A 21,762-nucleotide genomic window follows, 5' to 3' on the forward strand; every position below is an offset into this window, starting at 1 on the left:
TGTAAGTTACAATGAAGAAGGACAACAGCTTGTCTCCTTAAGTGAGAAAAAATCTAATGACCACGATACCATTGTACCAAATTGAAGACGGGTGTCTCTTTAGGTTCTTATCCATCCAATAGCAGGGCTCAAGAACTGTGAGACAACTGGCTGGAGTCCTCGTGGACTGAATTAGTAACATGAGTCTTGGAAGAAAGAGACTTATCTCCAAACTGATCAAATCACACAGGAACCTGACTTTGAAGAATAGTACTGAGCCCAACTTCTGGATCAAAAAGCTAATCATTAGCTTTGTATGTTGAAAGCACTACACTACAACAACATTATCTTTACAACAAAGCAACAGTACTTAACCTGTCATAAAATCTACAAAGACAATGAATTACTTATAGCATTATTTTACCCTATTTCCAATGGTAAAAAGAGAAGAGCAGACGAATCATATAATTAGTAGGAATTAACAAAAACAAAACAGGCCACAACAAAGAACACATTGTTCAGTCTCACTGTGGTGTTCAAGGGCTTTAACCGCCCTTGTTATCAGTCTGGGGCAAAACCACCAGAGATCCATCAAAAGTACAAAGACCTGCGGGGACGCCATCTACCCCAGAGGCTTTTCAAAAACAGAAAACACAGATTCCAAGCAACCTGCATGGTAATGAGGAATGATGACGTCTGTGGGAGTACAGAGTGAGTCAGCACATTGAAGATGTGTGTATAAAAAGAGGGTGACAGCTTTCTTTTGGATAGTAAGGCCACGCTGCAAAACACATAAATCTTAATATAGCACAGAATCAAATCAAATTCATTACTATGGAGGAAATAAACAAACACACCTACACAATGTCAATACTGACTCTGAAACACACACATAATCCTCAACTGTATATTACACAATGACCTGGTATTAGATTATTTTCATTAGATTACTTTCCATCACATCATACAAACGGAGCAATCTGTCTGTTCAATTATATGCTATGAGTTCTGTTGTGATTTCGCGTTGCATTTGCATCAATTTGAAATCAAACAGTCTAGATTCAATGTACACACACTGAAATTCACACATAGCATTCGATCTAACATACTTTATTTAGAAAAATGGTTAGGACACATATGTTAAATTCATCAGTTCAGAAATCAATATCTTACTAATTAAACACACTATGGTGTATAGTGATACACAAGCACAAGAATCTAACCAAAACATCAGTGCACATTTTGCCGAAAATGCTTAAAGGAACACGTGAATGAAGGCTCAAACTACTACCACAAACTACACTATGCGAATAAGAAAACTAAGAAAAAATACAAAAGAGCAAAATCTAAAAGTAGGAGCTGACTGACCTGAAGAGAAGGGAAAAATAAATTGCGTAAAGATTGTGTAGTGTAAAATTTGGTGATAATTACTAACAATGAGCAATGTTGTATCTGCTAAAAGGGTACTTGATTGTTGACTATTATTTGCTGAAGATGTTCAAATTTGAAGGCATTATGTTAGACGAAGGTGTATGTGATTCTGCATTTAGTGAGTGAATAAGTACCTTATAATTGAATAAGTATGAGAAACCACAATATATGTGATTATATATACCATACTTTTATATTATTATTATTAGTAGTACTATAGAAAAGAATGCAGTAATAACAGTAAATGGGTAATATTGAACTTAAAGACATCTGTGATAAACATTGCCCACACAGCTAATACCAGCTAAGGAAGATAGGTGGCAGCACTTAGTAAATGGAAAAGTACAGGAACTGGAGGCGGAGAATGATGTAATCCGAAATCTCCTATAGCAAAACACCTGCTAGCATAGAAACGGAAGGAAGAGCCATAAAAGGTGTTTTAAGGCGTCTTTAGGATAGGCGCCAAGAACGTGAGTTCAAGTTGAGGTGAAAGAGGGTGCGAAGAACGTGAGTACGAGTTGGGGGGAGAAAGAAGCGGATTGGTTGAAACTCACTCCACCGAGGGAGGGGTCGAAACTTTTCTGCAAGAGTCAGCAATACAGATCAGGATAAAAGAGGCTCCGAGTTTTAGCTCTTTGTGTCATGTATGCATAGATTCTGTCTGTGTATGCTGGCTCCGGGTTTTTCTGTCGACAATAAAACTCTAACTGCATTCAGACTGGACGACTCCTGGTGACTTTTTGATTGAGTATTTTTTGGAACTCCTGACTTTCTCCGAAGACGAAGTACTCAGAATGATTTAGGCTCTACATTTAATGGCACCTCCAGTAAAGGGACCGTTGTGGCTGACAGGTTGTTATCAACGGGAGGACACCTTTCGATCTGCGATCCAGCGTTTTTTATGGCCACCAAATTGAAATAAGGTAAGCAGAGCCTATTTTTCTATCTGCAAATTTGAATCGCTGAATGAGCAGGGATGAAAGAAAATCCTCCCAAAAGATACGACTTAATAACAGCCCACGGCATCCGAACCAAATTTATGTTGAAAAAGGAAAATTAATCACTAAAAGAAAACAGTCACAGAAAAAGAGGAGTTACGTGCTGGATGCAGTTGTCCGTGTTGTACGTCTTGTCAAGTCTTTGTGTTAAATGTTTTAACCTTATGTTTGAATGCAAACCGTCGGCTAAGTAGCAAGTACAAAATAATTAAAAACAGTTTATCACCACTGACAAGCAGACATAATAAATAAGACTGCACGATATGGCGGCTTAATGCCGACCATGTGTCTGAGGGGGAGGATTTGACTGGCAGCAGCACAAAACAGTTTATCACCACGGAAGATATATAAGACTGTATGATATAGTGGTGTGCTGCTAGCTTTACATTTGAGGGGGAGATTCGGCTGACAGGAAGAGCGAAAAGAAGATAATCATATAGAGAAGGCAAACGAGAAAAAGATCAGAACAAAGAGTATTTTTGCTGGTAGAATTATGAAGGTAAAAGATAGTAAAGTTAATAGCTGTAGAAGTAGCAACGGGAACGATATTGTAACCAGTTTTAGATATTGAACTATTCTTTTGAGTAACAACATTTGAAGTACTTTGATTTAAGTGTACACGGAGTGAAGTGTGATAATTCTGCCCTGGAAGAAGGAGAGCGGAGGGGTGTGTGTGTTGATAAAACCGTGTTTGGACGGAGTGTGTCCTCCGTCAAGATAAGCTAACATGCTCGGTTGTGAAGTTGAATGATTCAGTTTGTTTAACCCAGAACCGACTAAAGAACACACAAACACATAAGTGAACCATACACACAAACATCGGAGAAAACGTTGCTGTTGTTCTCCCTCTCACGGCATACCCCTCTACAAAAATCCCCTGCTCTCTTCCCCGTGTACATACACACACTCACACACACATACACATATAGAGACACTATCGGGGACCCCGCCACACACACACATACACATATATAGACACTATCGGGGACCCCGCCTCACACACACACACACATATAGAGACACTCTCGGAGACCTTGAACTTTTTTACGTTGTGCCGGCTGTTGAGAGACAAACACACATATACCTTGGCCTAAAACACACACTTAGGTCGGAGAGGACACAAACACACACACATACCTTGGCCTAAGACACACACTTAGGTTGGAGGAAACACATACACTTACCTTGGCCTAAGACACACACTTAGGTTGGAGGAAACACATACACTTACCTTGGCCTAAAACACACACTTAGGTCGGAGAGGACACAAACACACACACATACCTTGGCCTAAGACACACACTTAGGTTGGAGGAAACACATACACTTACCTTGGCCTAAAACACACACTTAGGTCGGAGAGGACACAAACACACACACATACCTTGGCCTAAGACACACACTTAGGTTGGAGAAAACACACACACATACCTTGGCCTAAGACACACACTTAGGTTGGAGGAAACACATACACTTACCTTGGCCTAAAACACACACTTAGGTCGGAGAGGACACAAACACACACACATACCTTGGCCTAAGACACACACTTAGGTTGGAGGAAACACATACACTTACCTTGGCCTAAGACACACACTTAGGTTGGAAGAAACACATACACTTACCTTGGCCTAAGACACACACTTAGGTCAGAGAAGACACACTTAGGTCGGAGAGGACACAAACACATGCCTTGGCCTAAGACACACACTTAGGTTGGAGGAAACACATACACTTACCTTGGCCTAAAACACACACTTAGGTCGGAGAGGACACAAACACACACACATACCTTGGCCTAAGACACACACTTAGGTTGGAGGAAACACATACACTTACCTTGGCCTAAGACACACACTTAGGTCAGAGAAGACACTTAGGTCGGAGAGGACACATACACATACCTTGGCCTAAAACACACACTTAGGTCAGAGAAGACACAAACACATACATATACCTTGGCATAAAATATACACTCAGGCCGGAGCACACACACCTCATAGTTACGTCGTAAGAGCTTTTGAGACTCGCAAATCGACGGTGTGTGCGGGCTTTTGAGACGCACACACACACACCCACACACACATAAACCAGCCTGAGTAAACACGCATACACACACACATCATATCACATAAAACACAATCTTCAACTCAACTCTTTCACACAAATCTTGCTTAAAGTTGAAAGCATAGACACACAAAAACATACACTCAGGCCGGAGCACACACACCTCATAGTTACGTCGTAAGAGCTTTTGAGACTCGCAAATCGACGGTGTGTGCGGGCTTTTGAGACGCACACACACACACCCACACACACATAAACCAGCCTGAGTAAACACGCATACACACACACATCATATCACATAAAACACAATCTTCAACTCAACTCTTTCACACAAATCTTGCTTAAAGTTGAAAGCATAGACACACAAAAACATACACTCAGGCCGGAGCACACACACCTCATAGTTACGTCGTAAGAGCTTTTGAGACTCGCAAATCGACGGTGTGTGCGGGCTTTTGAGACGCACACACACACACACACACACACACACATAAACCAGCCTGAGTAAACACGCATACACACACACATCATATCACATAAAACACAATCTTCAACTCAACTCTTTCACACAAATCTTGCTTAAAGTTGAAAGCATAGACACACAAAAACATACACTCAGGCCGGAGCACACACACCTCATAGTTACGTCGTAAGAGCTTTTGAGACTCGCAAATCGACGGTGTGTGCGGGCTTTTGAGACGCACACACACACACCCACACACACATAAACCAGCCTGAGTAAACACGCATACACACACACATCATATCACATAAAACACAATCTTCAACTCAACTCTTTCACACAAATCTTGCTTAAAGTTGAAAGCATAGACACACAAAAACATACACTCAGGCCGGAGCACACACACCTCATAGTTACGTCGTAAGAGCTTTTGAGGCTCGCAAATCGACGGTGTGTGCGGGCTTTTGAGACGCACACACACACACACACACACACACACACACACACACACACATAGGCCAGCCTGAGTAAACACGCACACACACACACACATCATATCACATAAAACACAATCTTCAACTCTTGAACTTCACACGCACACACACACATAAACTTTGAACTTTGTTTGAACCTCAGAAGTACAAATACACACACAAGCCTGAGAGACACACATACACACACACACATCCACACACACCACACACACACATAGACTTTGAATACATACAACACACACACACACACTGAATTAAACACACACACATATCCACACACACACACACATACACTCACCAAATTGAACACACACACACATCCACACACACACACATACCGAATTGAACACATACACACCCTGAAACCACACATATACACAAACATTCACATACACAACAAAATAAACCTTGCTTATAAAAAATCTTAGTTTTAACAAATTAAGTGTACAAAAACATCTGCAACGATAAAATAAAATATAAAAATATATACAACACTACGCATGGAAAAAGAAGATAGTAGTGACGATGAGGTTATAACAAAGGATAGTCATAGCATAAAAGAAAGCAACAACACTAAGGGAGTAAGAACACATTTTCGGCTTGAATGCACATATATTAATGAGGAAGGAGCAGAACAATGGCAGACTGAACAAAAAATCTGTCAAATGCTGTGGCATCTGACCAAAATTGTCAATTTATCACAAATTGCGAGAAAATTCCCTGCAGTATCGTGGACCAAAGTTTAGCAACAATATTAGAACAACTCTGTAATAATCCACTGTCTAAAGTTACTATCCCATTGAGTCCTTTTCTAGGATTTCCAGAAGGATTGACCTTGAAAGGACAAACAGAAGGGCAGTAGATGCATGACTGGACATCACTATCATCCCCAGAAAAGTAAAATGGGAAACAGGTAAATTTAGTAGTATTACCAAATCAATTTCAGAAGACGGCACTGAGGATGTAAAGTATAATCCCACACGAGAAAGGAGACTCAAACCAGGAATCACTGCAGGTAAAATAGTTGTGTGGATCAGAACAAAAGAGGAAAGAAAACCAGAAAAGGTTTAGACAAGAAGACAAGCAAGACAAGGACACATGGGGGCTAAAATGATAAAAGGGGAGGGGGTGTTGACTCCATTGGCAGTGGTGATGAGGACGCAGCCAGATCATGAAAAGCAGATTAGACTCTGTATGAAAAAATGGCATAAACGCACATCAGGAACACTACAGTGGCCCATGGAAAGAACATTTGAAGCAGCCCGATGTGATGAAGAAGAAGCCAACAAATGCATGACTAATACGCTAACACAACTGCAACTACAAGAACTAAGTATAAAACAGAAGGAAAATAAAGTGCAGGCACCTATGATAACAATGGAACAAACCCCAGCACAAACCACTGCAACAATGGCACCACAAAGTCCAACAGGACCCCCATCACAGCCTCAGATGCAGACTTCACAAACATTCGAGCAAACGATGCCACCGGCTATGTGGTCACCAGTCCATGTACATATGAACCAGCCTAGACCCAATGTGGAAGCTCACTATAAGGGACAAACAAGGCAAAGAGGAGGTCCAGTTCAAAGAGGTGGTTCATACCACGGAGGGCAAAGATACGCCCAGAATCAAAATGAACACACTCAGCACCAAAGTCAACAAAAGCAAAAAAGATATGCACATACGATTTGTTGGAGGTGTAACAAAAAGGGACACCGTCAAAGAAATTGCCGCACCAATCTATGGTTGGGCCCAGCACAGGAGTGGCATTAGGGGTGCCCTGAGAAGCCGGAGGGAAAGTACATGACACCTGTGGTCCCAATGCAACCACAAGATGAGCCAACAATATCAGTGAGGATACAAGATCAAGAAAATTCATTCATGATAGATACAGGGGCAACTTATTCATGCATCGGAAATGCTGGCTCCAAACTCCCCCTGTCAGGATCATCTGTCAAGACTGTAGGCTTCTCCGGGAAAACACAAATAATACCCCTAACTCAACCTGTACCAATAGTCATCGCAGGAAAATCAATAAAAGCGCCCCTGTTATATTCCGACAATACCCCCATCAACCTGTTGGGACGAGACATTTTGTGCCCACTAAAAGCCAACATCTTATGTACAAAAGAGGGACTGAAAGTGGACTTTCCAAGTGATCATACGTACAAGCGGATGCCAGTACGAGTAATGGAAAAATCGACACCTTACACATAAGGATTTCCATGGAACATGACGCTTTGCTTAAACAAGTACCACATGAAGTATGGTCACAACATAAAACAGACGTAAGTTTAGTAAAATCAGCACAGCCTATCCGAATCAAGCTTAAAGCTTGAATAGTGCCACCATTTCAAAGACAGTATCCTCTAAAACAACATGCTATTGATGGCATCAAACATACCATTGAGGGGCTGCTGAAAGCAGGAGTGCTCATTAAGACTCAAAACCCCTGCAACATGCCCATCTTTTCACTTAAAAAGCCACACTCAAATGATTATCGATTGGCGCATGATCTGCAGGCTATCAACACCATTGTGGATGGTGAAGCACCCCTCGTCCCAGACCCACACACATTACTTTCAAACATTCCCCCAACAGCTCAATGGTACATAGTAATTGATCTATGCTCTGCATTTTTTAGTGTACCACTGCACTCAGATTCATGATATTTGTTTGCATTTACCTACCAAAGCCAACAATATACGTACGTTCGACTGCCACAAGGTTATGTGGACAGCCTTTCTATTTTCAACAAAGTGCTAACCAATGACTTGCAGCACTTAAATGTGGCAAGTATAGTGATCTAGTATTTGTTAATATGTCGCCCCACAAAACAAAAATAATGCGAAAAAGACCCAATTGCATAATCAATTGCATTAGCAAAGGGGGGACGTAAAGACAGCAAAGACAAATTACAGTTATACCAGACAAAGGTTCAATGTCTAGGGAGCTGAATAGAAACAAAAAGGAGCATAGCTTCCTCACAGATTGAAGCTATAATCAAAGCTCCCAAACCGCAAATGGTTGGACAAATGTTGTCATTCCTGGGGAGGGCAGGGTATGGTCAATCGTGGATTTGCGTCTATGTAATCAAAGCAGCCCCAACTAGAGGACTAATTAGAACTGCAGGTCCAACAAAATCCTCTACTAACTTATACTGGACAGCAGAGGCAGAAGGTGCTTTTCAAGCCCTAAGAACAGATATGCGGACAGCTCCAATACTCTGTGATGCTGACTATGCTAAACCATGTCAGTTTTATATTACAGGTAGACTTGGCTATGCATATGCGGTTTTGGTGTAAGAAAACTCCAATGGGTAAGCAGCCATTAGCTTACTACAGCACTAAATTGTACTATAGTAAAACAGGTCTGCCACCCTGTTATCAGGGACTGGCAGCAGCATTTTATGTTAACCATTCTGTAAATGTCTCATCGACTACATGCTCTCCTCACCAGCCCCAGATTTGTACTTACGCAGGAATACTTTCTGCACCAGAATTAAGAATTCAGCGCTGCAACACTGTTAACCCAGCAGCGCGAATGGTGACACCTGTAGAAGGCTCACCACATGATTGCCTTCAAGCCACTGATGTGTTTCTGAACCCACGTGAAGATATGCATAATCAACCGATAACAGCAGATCTTACTAGGTTGGTTGACGGTTCCTGTTTTAGAGACATGACAGGTGACCAAAGCTTTGACTGCCGCATATAAACTAGCGGCAGGTAAGCGTCTCAATGTATATACAGACTCACAGAATGCCTATACAGTCTGTCATGTATATGGTAACATCTGGAAACAAAGAGATTACTTAAGAGCTAATGGCATACAAGTAACTCATGGGGAGCCATTTAAGTACTATTGGAAGCAACATTAATCGTTATTAAATGTGCAGCCCATCAAAAAGCAAACTCTTTCTTAGCCAAAGGCAACTATTTGGCAGATGGAACCCCCAAATGAAAACAGAAACAGAAAAATTAGAAACGGCCCAAGACAAAGAAAAATATAAACAATTAATGTGGTTTGAAAGAGGTGTTATCAAAATTACTCAGGATGGACCTCAGAAAGACTTATGGCGCAGTGCCCACAGACACTTTGTCTTACTTATTTTGTTATTGTCATTTGTTATTTGTTATGCGCATTGCTTCGACCATTGCGCAAGGGGGGAAGTGATAACATGATCTCAAAGTCTGATAAACACAATTTTTGGCACAAACAGTAGATAAAACATTGGCAGAATGCGATGTGTGTGCACACCATAATATAAGAAAAGTATTTTCAGCGCAGCTCACACACATCCCAGCACCTACTGGACCATTTCACCATCTGACAATGGAATACGTAGAGGTGACAGGGTGAGTTAAAAGGTAAGGGAACATCTTGGTAATGATTGATAAATTCAGTAGCTAAATTTTTTTGGAAAAAGTTTTTACAAGGTTTGGTTTCCCAGACACAATCAGGTCAAACAATGGAAAATTATTTGTTGCTGCTTGCGCTTATGTTCATGCGAACAAAAACTAACAAACTAACTCACCTAACAACGCATAACGCATAAAATAATCACAGGGAGACCAATGCTGGTTTCCTATTTAAAGGGTCCCTATAATGGACCTCCGCTTGAACAGTGAATCAACGAAATTTTCTGCAAACATCTAAGGTTATATGTCAACAGGGGAAAGATGCAACTAAGAACAGGGACGCAAACATCCCAAACACACAGCAGAAGATCAAACCTGGGAACTGGGTCCACGTTAAGGTTTCCAAATGAAAGTGGGACGAACCCCGACAACAAGGTCTTTAAAGTCTTTTTAGCAACTCCAACTGCTCTCAAAATCAAAGGTAAGAGAGTTTGGTTCCATTTAAGTCACTGCTGCAGAATCAGAGACCCAAGCGAGACAACAGCAGTACAGCGTGAACCTGAGAAGGTCAACGCCACCCAACTGGAAAATAACATTACTTGGGTGATTGGATGGATATATCCAATTTGGTACCAGAACCTAAAATCAAAATACGAAAAATTGACAGAATGTGCATTAGCAATTGGAGTGTCAGCAGTATAACAAAGGATAATACCAATTGGCAAAGTGACAAAATTCACATATGTAAAATCAGTGTCACATAACCAGGCACTAATGACTGAGCTGAACAACAACAAAATAATTGGCCTACCAATTCACAAACAATGCAATACGGAAGGAGTGGTGAATGTTGTAATGCTAGGCTCAAACCAATTGTACACCAACCACAGGTACAGTAAAATGTATTATGAATTGAAAAATTAATTATGAATTAAACAACGGATTGAGCATAGGACAACAGTGTACTCCTATGGTATAAGTATGATTTGGTAGAAAAAGGCAGATGCGCACCTCCATACACCAAGGGAAAAATAGAAATTTGGTGTTCCTTGGAGAAGAAACACTTTTTAGCGCACATTTGACCTTACAACAAAAAGGGAAGTAAGGAGTAACGACACTGTCAATCATTATGAAGGAAAATACAGAAAATATACAGATGAACCTTACATTGTGATTGGAAACAAGCACCATTGGTGCAAAAACTAAATATTCTGGTGATCCAGACCAGTGGAGAACTGAAATTACAATGAGAGATAGAGACTTGTTTTTAGGGTTTTGATGGTTGAAAGAAAGGAATGGCACCAGTGATCCCATTGATTGGCATAAATAAGTGAACTCATCCTTGCTTTAATATCATCCTGATAGATAAGCATGTGGAAGAACAATCCATACCCAACAGCAGGGCCAGGCCAGGACTTCCAGGCCCAGCAACTATCACCAATGCTTGGGCCACAGGGGGAACCTCATGAACTGGTCCAGGGAAGCTACTACCTGCCATATCCACAGGGACCAGAGACCGTGACAATCATGGGAGGCAACCCATCACGAGTCATCACGGGACCATGGCCACCCAGTCCTCCGGTATCAGGAATCAAGGGACCAGGACCATCCGTAAGGACATACTATCATCAAGCACCACCTGTGCCTTTACCAGCATGGCGTCAGAAGCAGATAAATACAGGAGTGGGTACTGGTGAAAGACCCAGATGTCTCAAACACACTAGAGATAGTACCACAAGGCATGCCAGCAACTGATGAACAGACACGGCAGCTCATTGACCTCGAAAGAGAGAACAGAGAACAAATAAGAGGAAAACTGGCAACAGAAGATGAGCTGTCTCATCGGCCATGAAAATCATCTGAGGAATCAACTGATCATGACCAAGAGAGTGATAGAGCACAATCAGACCCTGCACAGGGGTTTGTATGCTAACTTCTGGGATATGCCATGCATAATAGTGCATGATACTCCTACTTCTGCCTGGATGTTGTCTTACAATGTAATGGCAGAAAGGGATCTACCTGCACTGTCAGTACAATGTCACCAACTACCAGTGACATGCCAATCAAAAGAGAGACTGATGAGGATTGAATTGTATGCCTGAAAAGGACCAACACTGGAACATTTGTGTGAACTGCATCGAAACTCACTGAAATGATGAACTGCATTAAAGGTCACTGAATTGATTGAATATATAGAGAAGTACAGCTATACCATGTATTTCTGTTTTATACTCGTAGAGTACAGAAAGCACTCATTTAAAGGACTCACATGCTACTAATTCTTTTAAGTTGTTATATACTGGAAATATGAAACTACTGAAAATGTTAGACTACAATCAATGAAAAATGAAGTGAAAGTAAAACCAAAGAATTATTCAAGTATTTGAAGGAAAAAGTAAAAACCTGCATATAATCTCTAAGACTTTCTGGAAGCATTGAAGGGGTTGTACCTAAGTACTGATGTGATGGATCATTATTGCAAAATAGGTGCATAGTTGAACCCTTACTAGAGGGACCCATTGGTGTGACTATAAAGTCACAAAGGGGGGATATGTAGTGTAAAATTTGGTGATAATTACTAACAATGAGCAATGTTGTATCTGCTAAAAGGGTACTTGATTGTTGACTATTATTTGCTGAAGATGTTCAAATTTGAAGGCATTATGTTAGACGAAGGTGTATGTGATTCTGCATTTAGTGAGTGAATAAGTACCTTATAATTGAATAAGTATGAGAAACCACAATATATGTGATTATATATACCATACTTTTATATTATTATTATTAGTAGTACTATAGAAAAGAATGCAGTAATAACAGTAAATGGGTAATATTGAACTTAAAGACATCTGTGATAAACATTGCCCACACAGCTAATACCAGCTAAGGAAGATAGGTGGCAGCACTTAGTAAATGGAAAAGTACAGGAACTGGAGGCGGAGAATGATGTAATCCGAAATCTCCTATAGCAAAACACCTGCTAGCATAGAAACGGAAGGAAGAGCCATAAAAGGTGTTTTAAGGCGTCTTTAGGATAGGCGCCAAGAACGTGAGTTCAAGTTGAGGTGAAAGAGGGTGCGAAGAACGTGAGTACGAGTTGGGGGGAGAAAGAAGCGGATTGGTTGAAACTCACTCCACCGAGGGAGGGGTCGAAACTTTTCTGCAAGAGTCAGCAATACAGATCAGGATAAAAGAGGCTCCGAGTTTTAGCTCTTTGTGTCATGTATGCATAGATTCTGTCTGTGTATGCTGGCTCCGGGTTTTTCTGTCGACAATAAAACTCTAACTGCATTCAGACTGGACGACTCCTGGTGACTTTTTGATTGAGTATTTTTTGGAACTCCTGACTTTCTCCGAAGACGAAGTACTCAGAATGATTTAGGCTCTACAATTGTCAGCAAGGGCAAAAGCTACTTGCAAGATTTGGTTAATTCAGTGCCAGGTCCTCAAGTCGTCTCACTGCCATACTAAAACTGTGATGCTAAATATCCAAGCAAGCTATTTTTGTCCTATTCCCTACTCTATCTTATCTGCCAGTCTTTCCTTGATCAGTGCTACAGTTCAGGGACATGTTGAACAGATCAAGTTGGACAAGAGTGCTGAGGGTTTTAGAGAGTGTGACAGAAAAGAGTCTTTGGTATTAATATCCCCAAGCGGACATGCCACTTTTGCTCTGAAATGTACCGACAGCACCCAGACTTTGCACTTTGATTCTCAGGTCCCAGTTGCAGCGTGATGCTAACCATCCTGAAATAACAGGAAAGGGTTGACAACAGCAATATGTGAAGTTCAGGATTTTTTTCCCTTACTTGCCTTTTTGCATAGAAAAACTGCTAGTGTTATTTCGAGAATGGTTACTGACGATTTTGGGTTGGCAGGTCATAAGTCATCAGCAATGCCAAGTCCAGAATAATGCTCTACTCTTAAACTATCACAAGAGTTCATGGTGTAAATAATACTTTCTGCTGGTTGTGAATATCTGAGTGGGACTTTGTAGTATATGTTACTCAAATCCAGGTTGAGTAGGCAGCTGGGAGTAACAACAACAAAAGGTTTTGGTGCCTATGTACTGTTCATTATAAAAGGGAAAGCGGATGATACTGATGTCTACCCCTTCCTCTTCCTAGTCTTATTACAAATACTTGTTTAATGGTCCTTGTTTTACAATGCTGAGCTGTCTGCTGCCAGTCTCAAGGGATCAGATCTGTGTACCAGTCTCCATTCATCTCTGCAAAACAATGACATGTAGTCACAGTGTACATTGTCACAGTATCCATTTAGAAAAACATGGACTGCTTTGGCTGTGATTCAAGACTGGTCAAAAAACATCTTTACAAAATACCAATATCTAACTAATCTAGCTCCCTGAAATATGAAGTTGTTCTCCTCCATTTGGAAAGACTTTGTCAAGATTAAACAGATTTCAACAATGACCCAATAAAATCATTTGACCCTGGCTAAAAATTACAAATCTACAGTCACATTATTCACCTAGAAACTGAAAGATGAGATTTCACAATGCAATTTCTGAATTCAAATCTACAGATACCTCCCACTTTAACACCTTCCATGACCAAATGGACTCACAAGTTAGACTTCATACGAATAACATGGAAATGTCCTCATTTAAATATACCAGAAATGCATCTTACCTTTAGGGCTTGAACAGATTTCCTGATTGACGGTTGCTAACAACAGGAATCGTAATCTCTGGTCGTTAAATTACAGGTAAAACCTGCTGCCAACCACATTGTTTCATCTTGGAAATTCCTGATTGACAGTTTCTGTCAGGAATCTTAATCTCTGGTGGTTAAATTACAGGTAAAACCTGCTGCAAACTGCATTGTTTCAACTTGGAAATTATGTTGTCACCCATGGGTGTGTTCAGGCGAAAAAAAGGGGCAATTGTGCACTGAGACAATGGCTCTGACTATCAAGCATGCCATTCTTACCACACCCCAAATCAGTGATGTAACATTTCTCATCAGTGAGGTAAAACACCTGCAGTGACATGACGCAGTGGGGTGGTTTCAGCATTATGCTTAAAATGTTTAAACCCGCTGAAAGATGTTCCTAAAGGGGAAGGTCGGACTTGGCCTACATCGAAGCAGGTGTATAGTGTTACAACACGATAGACCACTACTCGCTTTAGGAAGTATGTCTACGCTTAACAGCGGCAATATAGCAAAATACAATCACTGTGTAAAAGCAACTCCAATTTAACATGACGTAGTATTTCATGTCATCGAATCAGCAAACATCAGTACATACAGCTCAGGGAAAAATAAATTCAACTATATTGTTCTTCACCTTTCAAACAAATGATCCACAAAACACAGTGCCAATAATGATAAGATACTGTTTGTGGCAGCATAGGTTGGCAGTAAATTAAGTTGCATTTTGCTTTAGAAATATCTGGTTTCCTTTCTTATTAAAATAATGCCATAAACTGAACTGACACTGAAATGTATAAACAAAATAACAACATATTATATTTTAACACCTAACCCCAGTCCTACGTTACCCTTTGTTATCAAAAAACTACTTTAACGCACATTTACACTTGGCTAAGTTGACTTCAACTTCTAGTAGATTTACTACATGCCTTACCCCCAGACGACATAAATTAATAAAACTGTGCTCTGCAAGTCTGTGAATAAAGCCACTGAATGGTAAAAATAAATAAATATTGCAGATGATTTTCAAGTGTCCTACTGAACTGACAAATAAACAACAGATTTATTTTGTATATTAAATTGTATACTGTCTATCTTACATAACATATACATTCAAACCAGTTTGCTTGTGTATTTTCTTTCTACATCTCACCCTCGAGTCATACAAACATGTCACACTCAGTCAAATGCTCACTGTACATCATATCTGCAATAAACAACCTATCCAATCCCATTTTCTGCAGTTGTTGCCCTTATAAGCCATGTGCACTGGCCCAGTCTGACATGTTCCACTACAGGAGCAGCGAAGAGAAGTCAGCACAGATCAGCTGCAACGTGATTGGCCAATGCTCTGTCAGCAGACATCAGATGATGAACGTTATTGGTCGGTTGTCAGTACCAGGGTATGGACAGCTCCTACACATTGCTCCCATGCGCACTCTCTCTCTCTCTCTCTCTTCCTCACACACACATACACAGTTTCATTTCAATGAATGAGAACGAAACTATTTAGAGACTGCCTCTGCTGTATGTGCTCTCTGCCAACCCAAAATTGTGTTAAAAATATGTTTCTAAATGTGTTCTACAAGGCAGTTCAAACAGATGACACCAGATGAATGCCTCTTGCTCACTGTGTGCTGCTTTTTTTTACAAACCCATCACCACTGAATGCTTAATGAAGCCCATGCTAAACTTACGCATGACTCATTTGGTTTTGCTCGGAACCATTTCTTGCTGGCAGGAACCTGGACATAAAATGACTCTTCAGGGAGTTCATGCAAAAAAAAAAAAAACAGATAGTGGGATGGCACTACACATGACCTACATATGAAATGGACGAATGAACACATACATGAAACACTGTTTTTTTAACCTTAGTAACAACATTGAGTCAGTGAGTCAGTCTTGGTAACTGTTGCTGCTTGTGAGACAGCCCTGGGCAAACAATGACAGGTGAACGTCTTAAATCATGGATGACAGTCATTTCAATGAAATGCAGTTCAATTTAAAACGTCAGAGGTAATCACAGGTTATTAAATTATCAATATATATTCACTTCCTTCTCTTCTTATTTCCTATGAAGAGACACACGAATGGTACAAAATACTACAACCTCGTGGTAACTAATACAGCCTGAATACTACATTCTTAGGATTTCATGGTAATATACACACACTGAGCGCTTAATCGGGAATGTGTATGCTATCTGATGTGACACAACACACAACACAACAGCTCTGCCATAAATTCTACCTTTCTAAGCATATAAGTTGTTTTTGTTGACATAGAAAGGTGATACTTGTACTTCATGTCTATTATTGAGGATGTAGTGGGCGTATGTTAATGGGGAGGCAGAAATATTAGGTACACTTTTCAATATAATGCATACTAAAGTGCTCCAGATGCCAATAGCAGTGGTTTACTCTTACTGAAATAGCTGTGAGATAGGCTATGAGATGGGTGGGGGGGGTAGTGTGTCAGTCTGAGGCCAGGCTCGGTTCAATAAGCTATTGGGCCAGTGGCTGTCTACATGGATGAGGCAGCTGGAGCCATGGATGACCTTTATAACAGTATCGCGGTAACTGATGCCAAGTGAATAAATCGCAGAGAAATCAAAGACAAATCCTATCCGAGTCAAATACGAATAATGCAGCAAGTGAGAGTGCGGGTAGTGTTTAATTAGTTCGGACAGGCTGAAGTGTGGCAAGGGGGGCATCGCATACGCACGCGGCTCAATCAAGGCCTTGCGTGAAATTTGTTCATTTTATGAAGCACAAGCAGCAATTGGCGGATGATGACAGAGGGGCTGATATAACAGGACACGGCGAGGTTTTAATCCCGATGAACGAGGCTGATGCATGTGCGCCGTTAAGTTACAGCCTCCAATTGAGCGCGTAACGTTACACACACACAAACACACACATACATACGGCGTTGAATCTGAAGTAAACATGGTTTAGGGTTGGATTTAAAAAAATAAAAAAAACGGGGCGCTGACATTATATGGCAGCCGTAGCCGTCCTTACCAGTTCTCCTGCATCCATCGTATGGCTTCGTCCTCATTGAACTGTCTCTCGAATTCGTACTCTTGCAGAGCTAGCACCGACATGCTCGCTGCGCTGTGTTGCTCTTCACTCCGCTGAAAACAAAACGAGACTCGGCCGAGGTGTTTTGTGTTTTTTAGTCTGTTTCCTCGCAGCCCTCGACTCGCATCGCTCGTGCTGCTGTCAGGACCTCGCGGTTGTGCGCGAGCAGCTTGGCAGTCGGCACCTTCGTCCTCTAAGCGAGCCTACGCCCTCTTCCTCAGGAGGGTGCGCCCGGGTCCTAACGCCGTCGGATTGACTCATGTCTGTCATAAGGGTGTATGTTATTTTGTGTGGAGCAATATGACTCAGTGGCCTGTGGAGGCTAAGAAAAATGCAACCCAACCCAAGCTTCACAGGAGACAAGTAAAAGGTTTTTTAAAAAGATTAATTCATATAAAGGAAATATAAACATATGAATATAAATATAAAGAAAGTACATCTTGAGTCCCCTCCCTAATGGTGACTGGGGGTGCAACATGAGCCATCATTATTATATTAATAACAATTCCAAACAAAAAGAGATTACTTACTTTGTCCATGTCAGATTAGTTCAGTGTGCAGTTTTTCTCATGTAAATGAAAAGTTAATTTTACCCTCTATTATAAACATTTCACATCAATCCAGTTCAATAAAGCTTATTTAACTTTGAATTAGTTGATTTTTATGAATGTTCTGAAACATATTGCTGAAGTATATCAGTTATGTAAATGGTTGGGGTCTTCCTAAACTTAATGAATGAATGTTTTTAAAATATTTGCATGAAACAAATCCTAATCAAACCTTCACATTTCCATGTAAAAAAAAAAGAAGCTACACAGTGAACAATCAGTATAAAGAGCATATAGATATGAAAGATATATTTTTGACAACTAAGTAACTGATGTAACACAACCTGTATCATAGCTTTATTTAAGTGTCTATAGTGATTTATTATTTGCGGAAGATATGTTAGTCTGAAACTGTTCTAGCAGAAGGTTTTAGACAGGATTTGAACAGGTTCTATTAATCATAAACACAAACACAATACATAAAATCAAATGCAATTTTCAACCAACTACTGAGGCTGTGAAAACTGGGGTTATCAAGACACTCTTAAAAAATGAAAAATATAGAAACTTCACAAATAAATACACCATGTCAAACCTCCTGCTTTAAGGGAAATCGTTGAAAAAAAGCTGTTTTTTTTAATCAGCTGGTGCCAAACAACTGTTTTGATGTCTTCCAGTCAGGATTTTGACCACACCACAGCACTGAGACTGTTCTCGTTAAGGCTTTCAATGACATCAACTTAAAAAATGTCAGTCCTAGTATTACTGGATCTCAGTACTGCATTGTACACATTCCACCACTAGACTGACAGCAAAATTTGGTGGGACCTTCTGGCAATCAATCAATCAATCAATCAATCTTTATTTGTATAGCGCCAAATCACAACAAAGTTATCGCAAGGCACTTTACACATAGAGCAGGTTCTAAATCGTACTCTTCAGGTTTTAATTTTAAAGAGACCCAACATTCCCACATGAGCAAGCACTTAGCGACAATGGCAAGAAAAAACTCCCTTTTAACAGGAAGAAACCTCAGGCAGAACCAGGCTCAAAGTGGGCGGCCATCTGTCTCGACCGGTTGGGGTAAAGAGGAGAGAGAGGAACATTACTAAAATTGTTTGAATCCTACTTGGAGGTCAGGGCCTACTTTGTGTCTACAGGTAATTACACATCTGAGCTGACAAAAAAGAAATGCAGAGTTCCCCAAGGCTCTATTCTGGGCCCTCTTGTGTTCAACATCTACATGCTCACACTGGCTCAGATTATGGAAAACAACTAAATATGTTACCATGATTATGCAGATGACACACAAGTTTACATTTCACCAGGGGACTCTGGTCCAATACAAACAGTAAGTGCAATGAACAACTCAATGATTGGATGTGCCAGAATTTTCTTCAATTAAACAAAGATAAAAGTGAAGTAATTGTTTTTGGAGCCAAGGAAGAATGATTCAAAATCAGCACCCATTTTCAATCAATAATGTTAAAAACCACAAACTAAGCCAGAAATATTGGTGTAGTCATGAACGCAGTTTATTCGGAAAGCTGCTACTTGAGTCCTCACTACGATCTAGAAAGTGGATTATATCATTCTAGTTTGGAAGTCTTTAAACTGGCTTCCTGTCAGTCAAACAACTGATTTTAAAATACTACTATTGGTTTTAAGAGGCACTGAATGGTTTCAGTCCAAAATACATTTCTGGTCCGCTGCTAAGTTATGAACCATCCAGATCTCTCAGATCATCTAGGACAGGCCCACTTTCTGTTCCTACTGTCAAAACTAAACATCGAAAAGCAGCATTCAGTTTCTATGCACCACATATCTTTAACAAACACTCAGAAAACTGAAGGTCTGCTGCAACTCACGGCTGAAGATGGTTCTGTTTACTGCTGCCTTTTATTGAATCAAATGATCATACATTTCTCACACTGCACTGTAACTTTTATATTTGTATACCTTATTTTTAGTTTTCTTATTCTATTTTAGCTTAATTTTGTTTTCTACTCTCAGCTTTTAGATTACTGTTTTAAATCGTATTTAAATGTTCTAATGTGTGTTTATTTTGAACTTTGTCTCCGTGCTTGTAATGTCTTATCTAAAGGACTTGAATTGCCTTGTTCCTGAAATGTGGTAAATTAATAAACTTGCCTTGACTTGCCTTGCCTAATATAGGGGAGATGTATATCTTACCCAATCATTCTAGTATTACTAGTTTGGGGCATAACTGTTGAGTTCTGTGTGCTTTTGATGCCAGTTAAGGGTACACCAAATGAATCCCCCACTGTCATAAGGAATAGGCAGACACTTTCAAGATAAAATTCATTCCCTTTAACATCACAGATGGTCAAGGACATGAGTATTCTGATATATTGATATATCCATGTGTATGTATGAATATGAGCAAGTACATGGTATCTGTTACAGATGGACACTCTCAAGATAAAGTTCAGTCTCTTTAATCAAAGAGGGCCAAGGACATGATTACTCCAATACGTTGTATATTCAAGTTTATGTATGGATGTGAGTGAGTACATGATATCTCAAATAGATGGACATTCTCAAGATAAAGTTCAATATCTTTAATCATCACCACAGATGGTCAAGGACATGACTACTCCAATAGGTTATATTCAAGTGTATGTATGGATGTGAGTGAGTGCATGGTATCTGACATAGCAATAAAATACACCAAACTGAATAGAGGTGTAAGGTATGGGTAATTAAATCAATCAATGACATAGTGCATTATGTGCTACTTCTTTGTTGCACAATCACTTCAATACTTCTGGATCAGGAAAAGGGGAAATAGGTGGAGGGAGCACTTTTGGCACAGCCTGATTGAACTTTCACCTAGAACACAGACATGTACATTACTGCGCACACTACACAATGACACTTTCTTTAGAATTGGTTGTTGCGTGCATATCAGCTCACTGATATGCAGAATGTGCCCTCTGGCAGCTTTGACAGATGGGCTGATGATTTTGTAGCTTGAGTTGGACTCACTGATCTCGTGTGCAAACGTTGCCAAAATCACTTGATTCAAACATGAAAAAAATAGTGTTAGACAGAAAAGAGACAGATAGATTTTTATTGTGTAATTTTTGTCCTCAGAGATGTTTTAATAAGCTTTAATAAGCAGTTTTCTGACACCTATACATAACAACTTATGAGTTTTCTGTGTGTGGAAGAATATTTTACAGAGCTGCAATTTTGCTTTTGAATGTTTTGGAGAACACAGAGACAAGAATTTTAGAAATCTGAACATTTTGAAGACAACCTAGGAATATTTATTTATTTTAACTTCAGATACTTGTTACTCAGATGACAATTTTACACAATATAACAAATCTTTAAAATACAACACATTGCTAAAGATGAAACCAGTGGTTTCCAACCTTTTTGGCTTTTGACATCTTACAAAGAGTAGTGTGTAGTCAGAGTCACATTTCAAATGTCTATGATGTTGAACAGCTCCACCAAATAGTGATTTCTTTCCTCTAAACTTCTCACATGGTTTAATTTCAATAAATGTTCAAATGATCCAATATTTCACTTCAAAATTAAAGATTAGAGAAAAAGTCCCAAAACTGAAATTTTAGCTTTGTGAAGCAGAACTTTCCTGAGTGTGTGTACGTAAATGTATGTAT

General features: G+C 40.0%; 1 protein-coding gene across 1 annotated transcript in view; it reads right to left on the reverse strand.

Moving 5' to 3' along the window:
• The window catches only part of elovl6 (ELOVL fatty acid elongase 6), a 30,610-nt gene extending 12,900 nt beyond the window's left edge, over positions 1 to 17,710 (reverse strand). Inside the window, exon 1 of the mRNA XM_062426093.1 lies at positions 17,502 to 17,710. Coding sequence (XP_062282077.1) covers positions 17,502 to 17,584 — 83 coding nt within the window. The 5' untranslated portion in view covers positions 17,585 to 17,710. The remainder of the gene's footprint in view (positions 1 to 17,501) is intronic.
• Positions 17,711 to 21,762: the final 4,052 nt, after the last annotated feature.

The sequence above is a fragment of the Scomber scombrus genome, chromosome 9 (assembly GCF_963691925.1).
Source record: "Scomber scombrus chromosome 9, fScoSco1.1, whole genome shotgun sequence".
Taxonomy (NCBI): domain Eukaryota; kingdom Metazoa; phylum Chordata; class Actinopteri; order Scombriformes; family Scombridae; genus Scomber; species Scomber scombrus.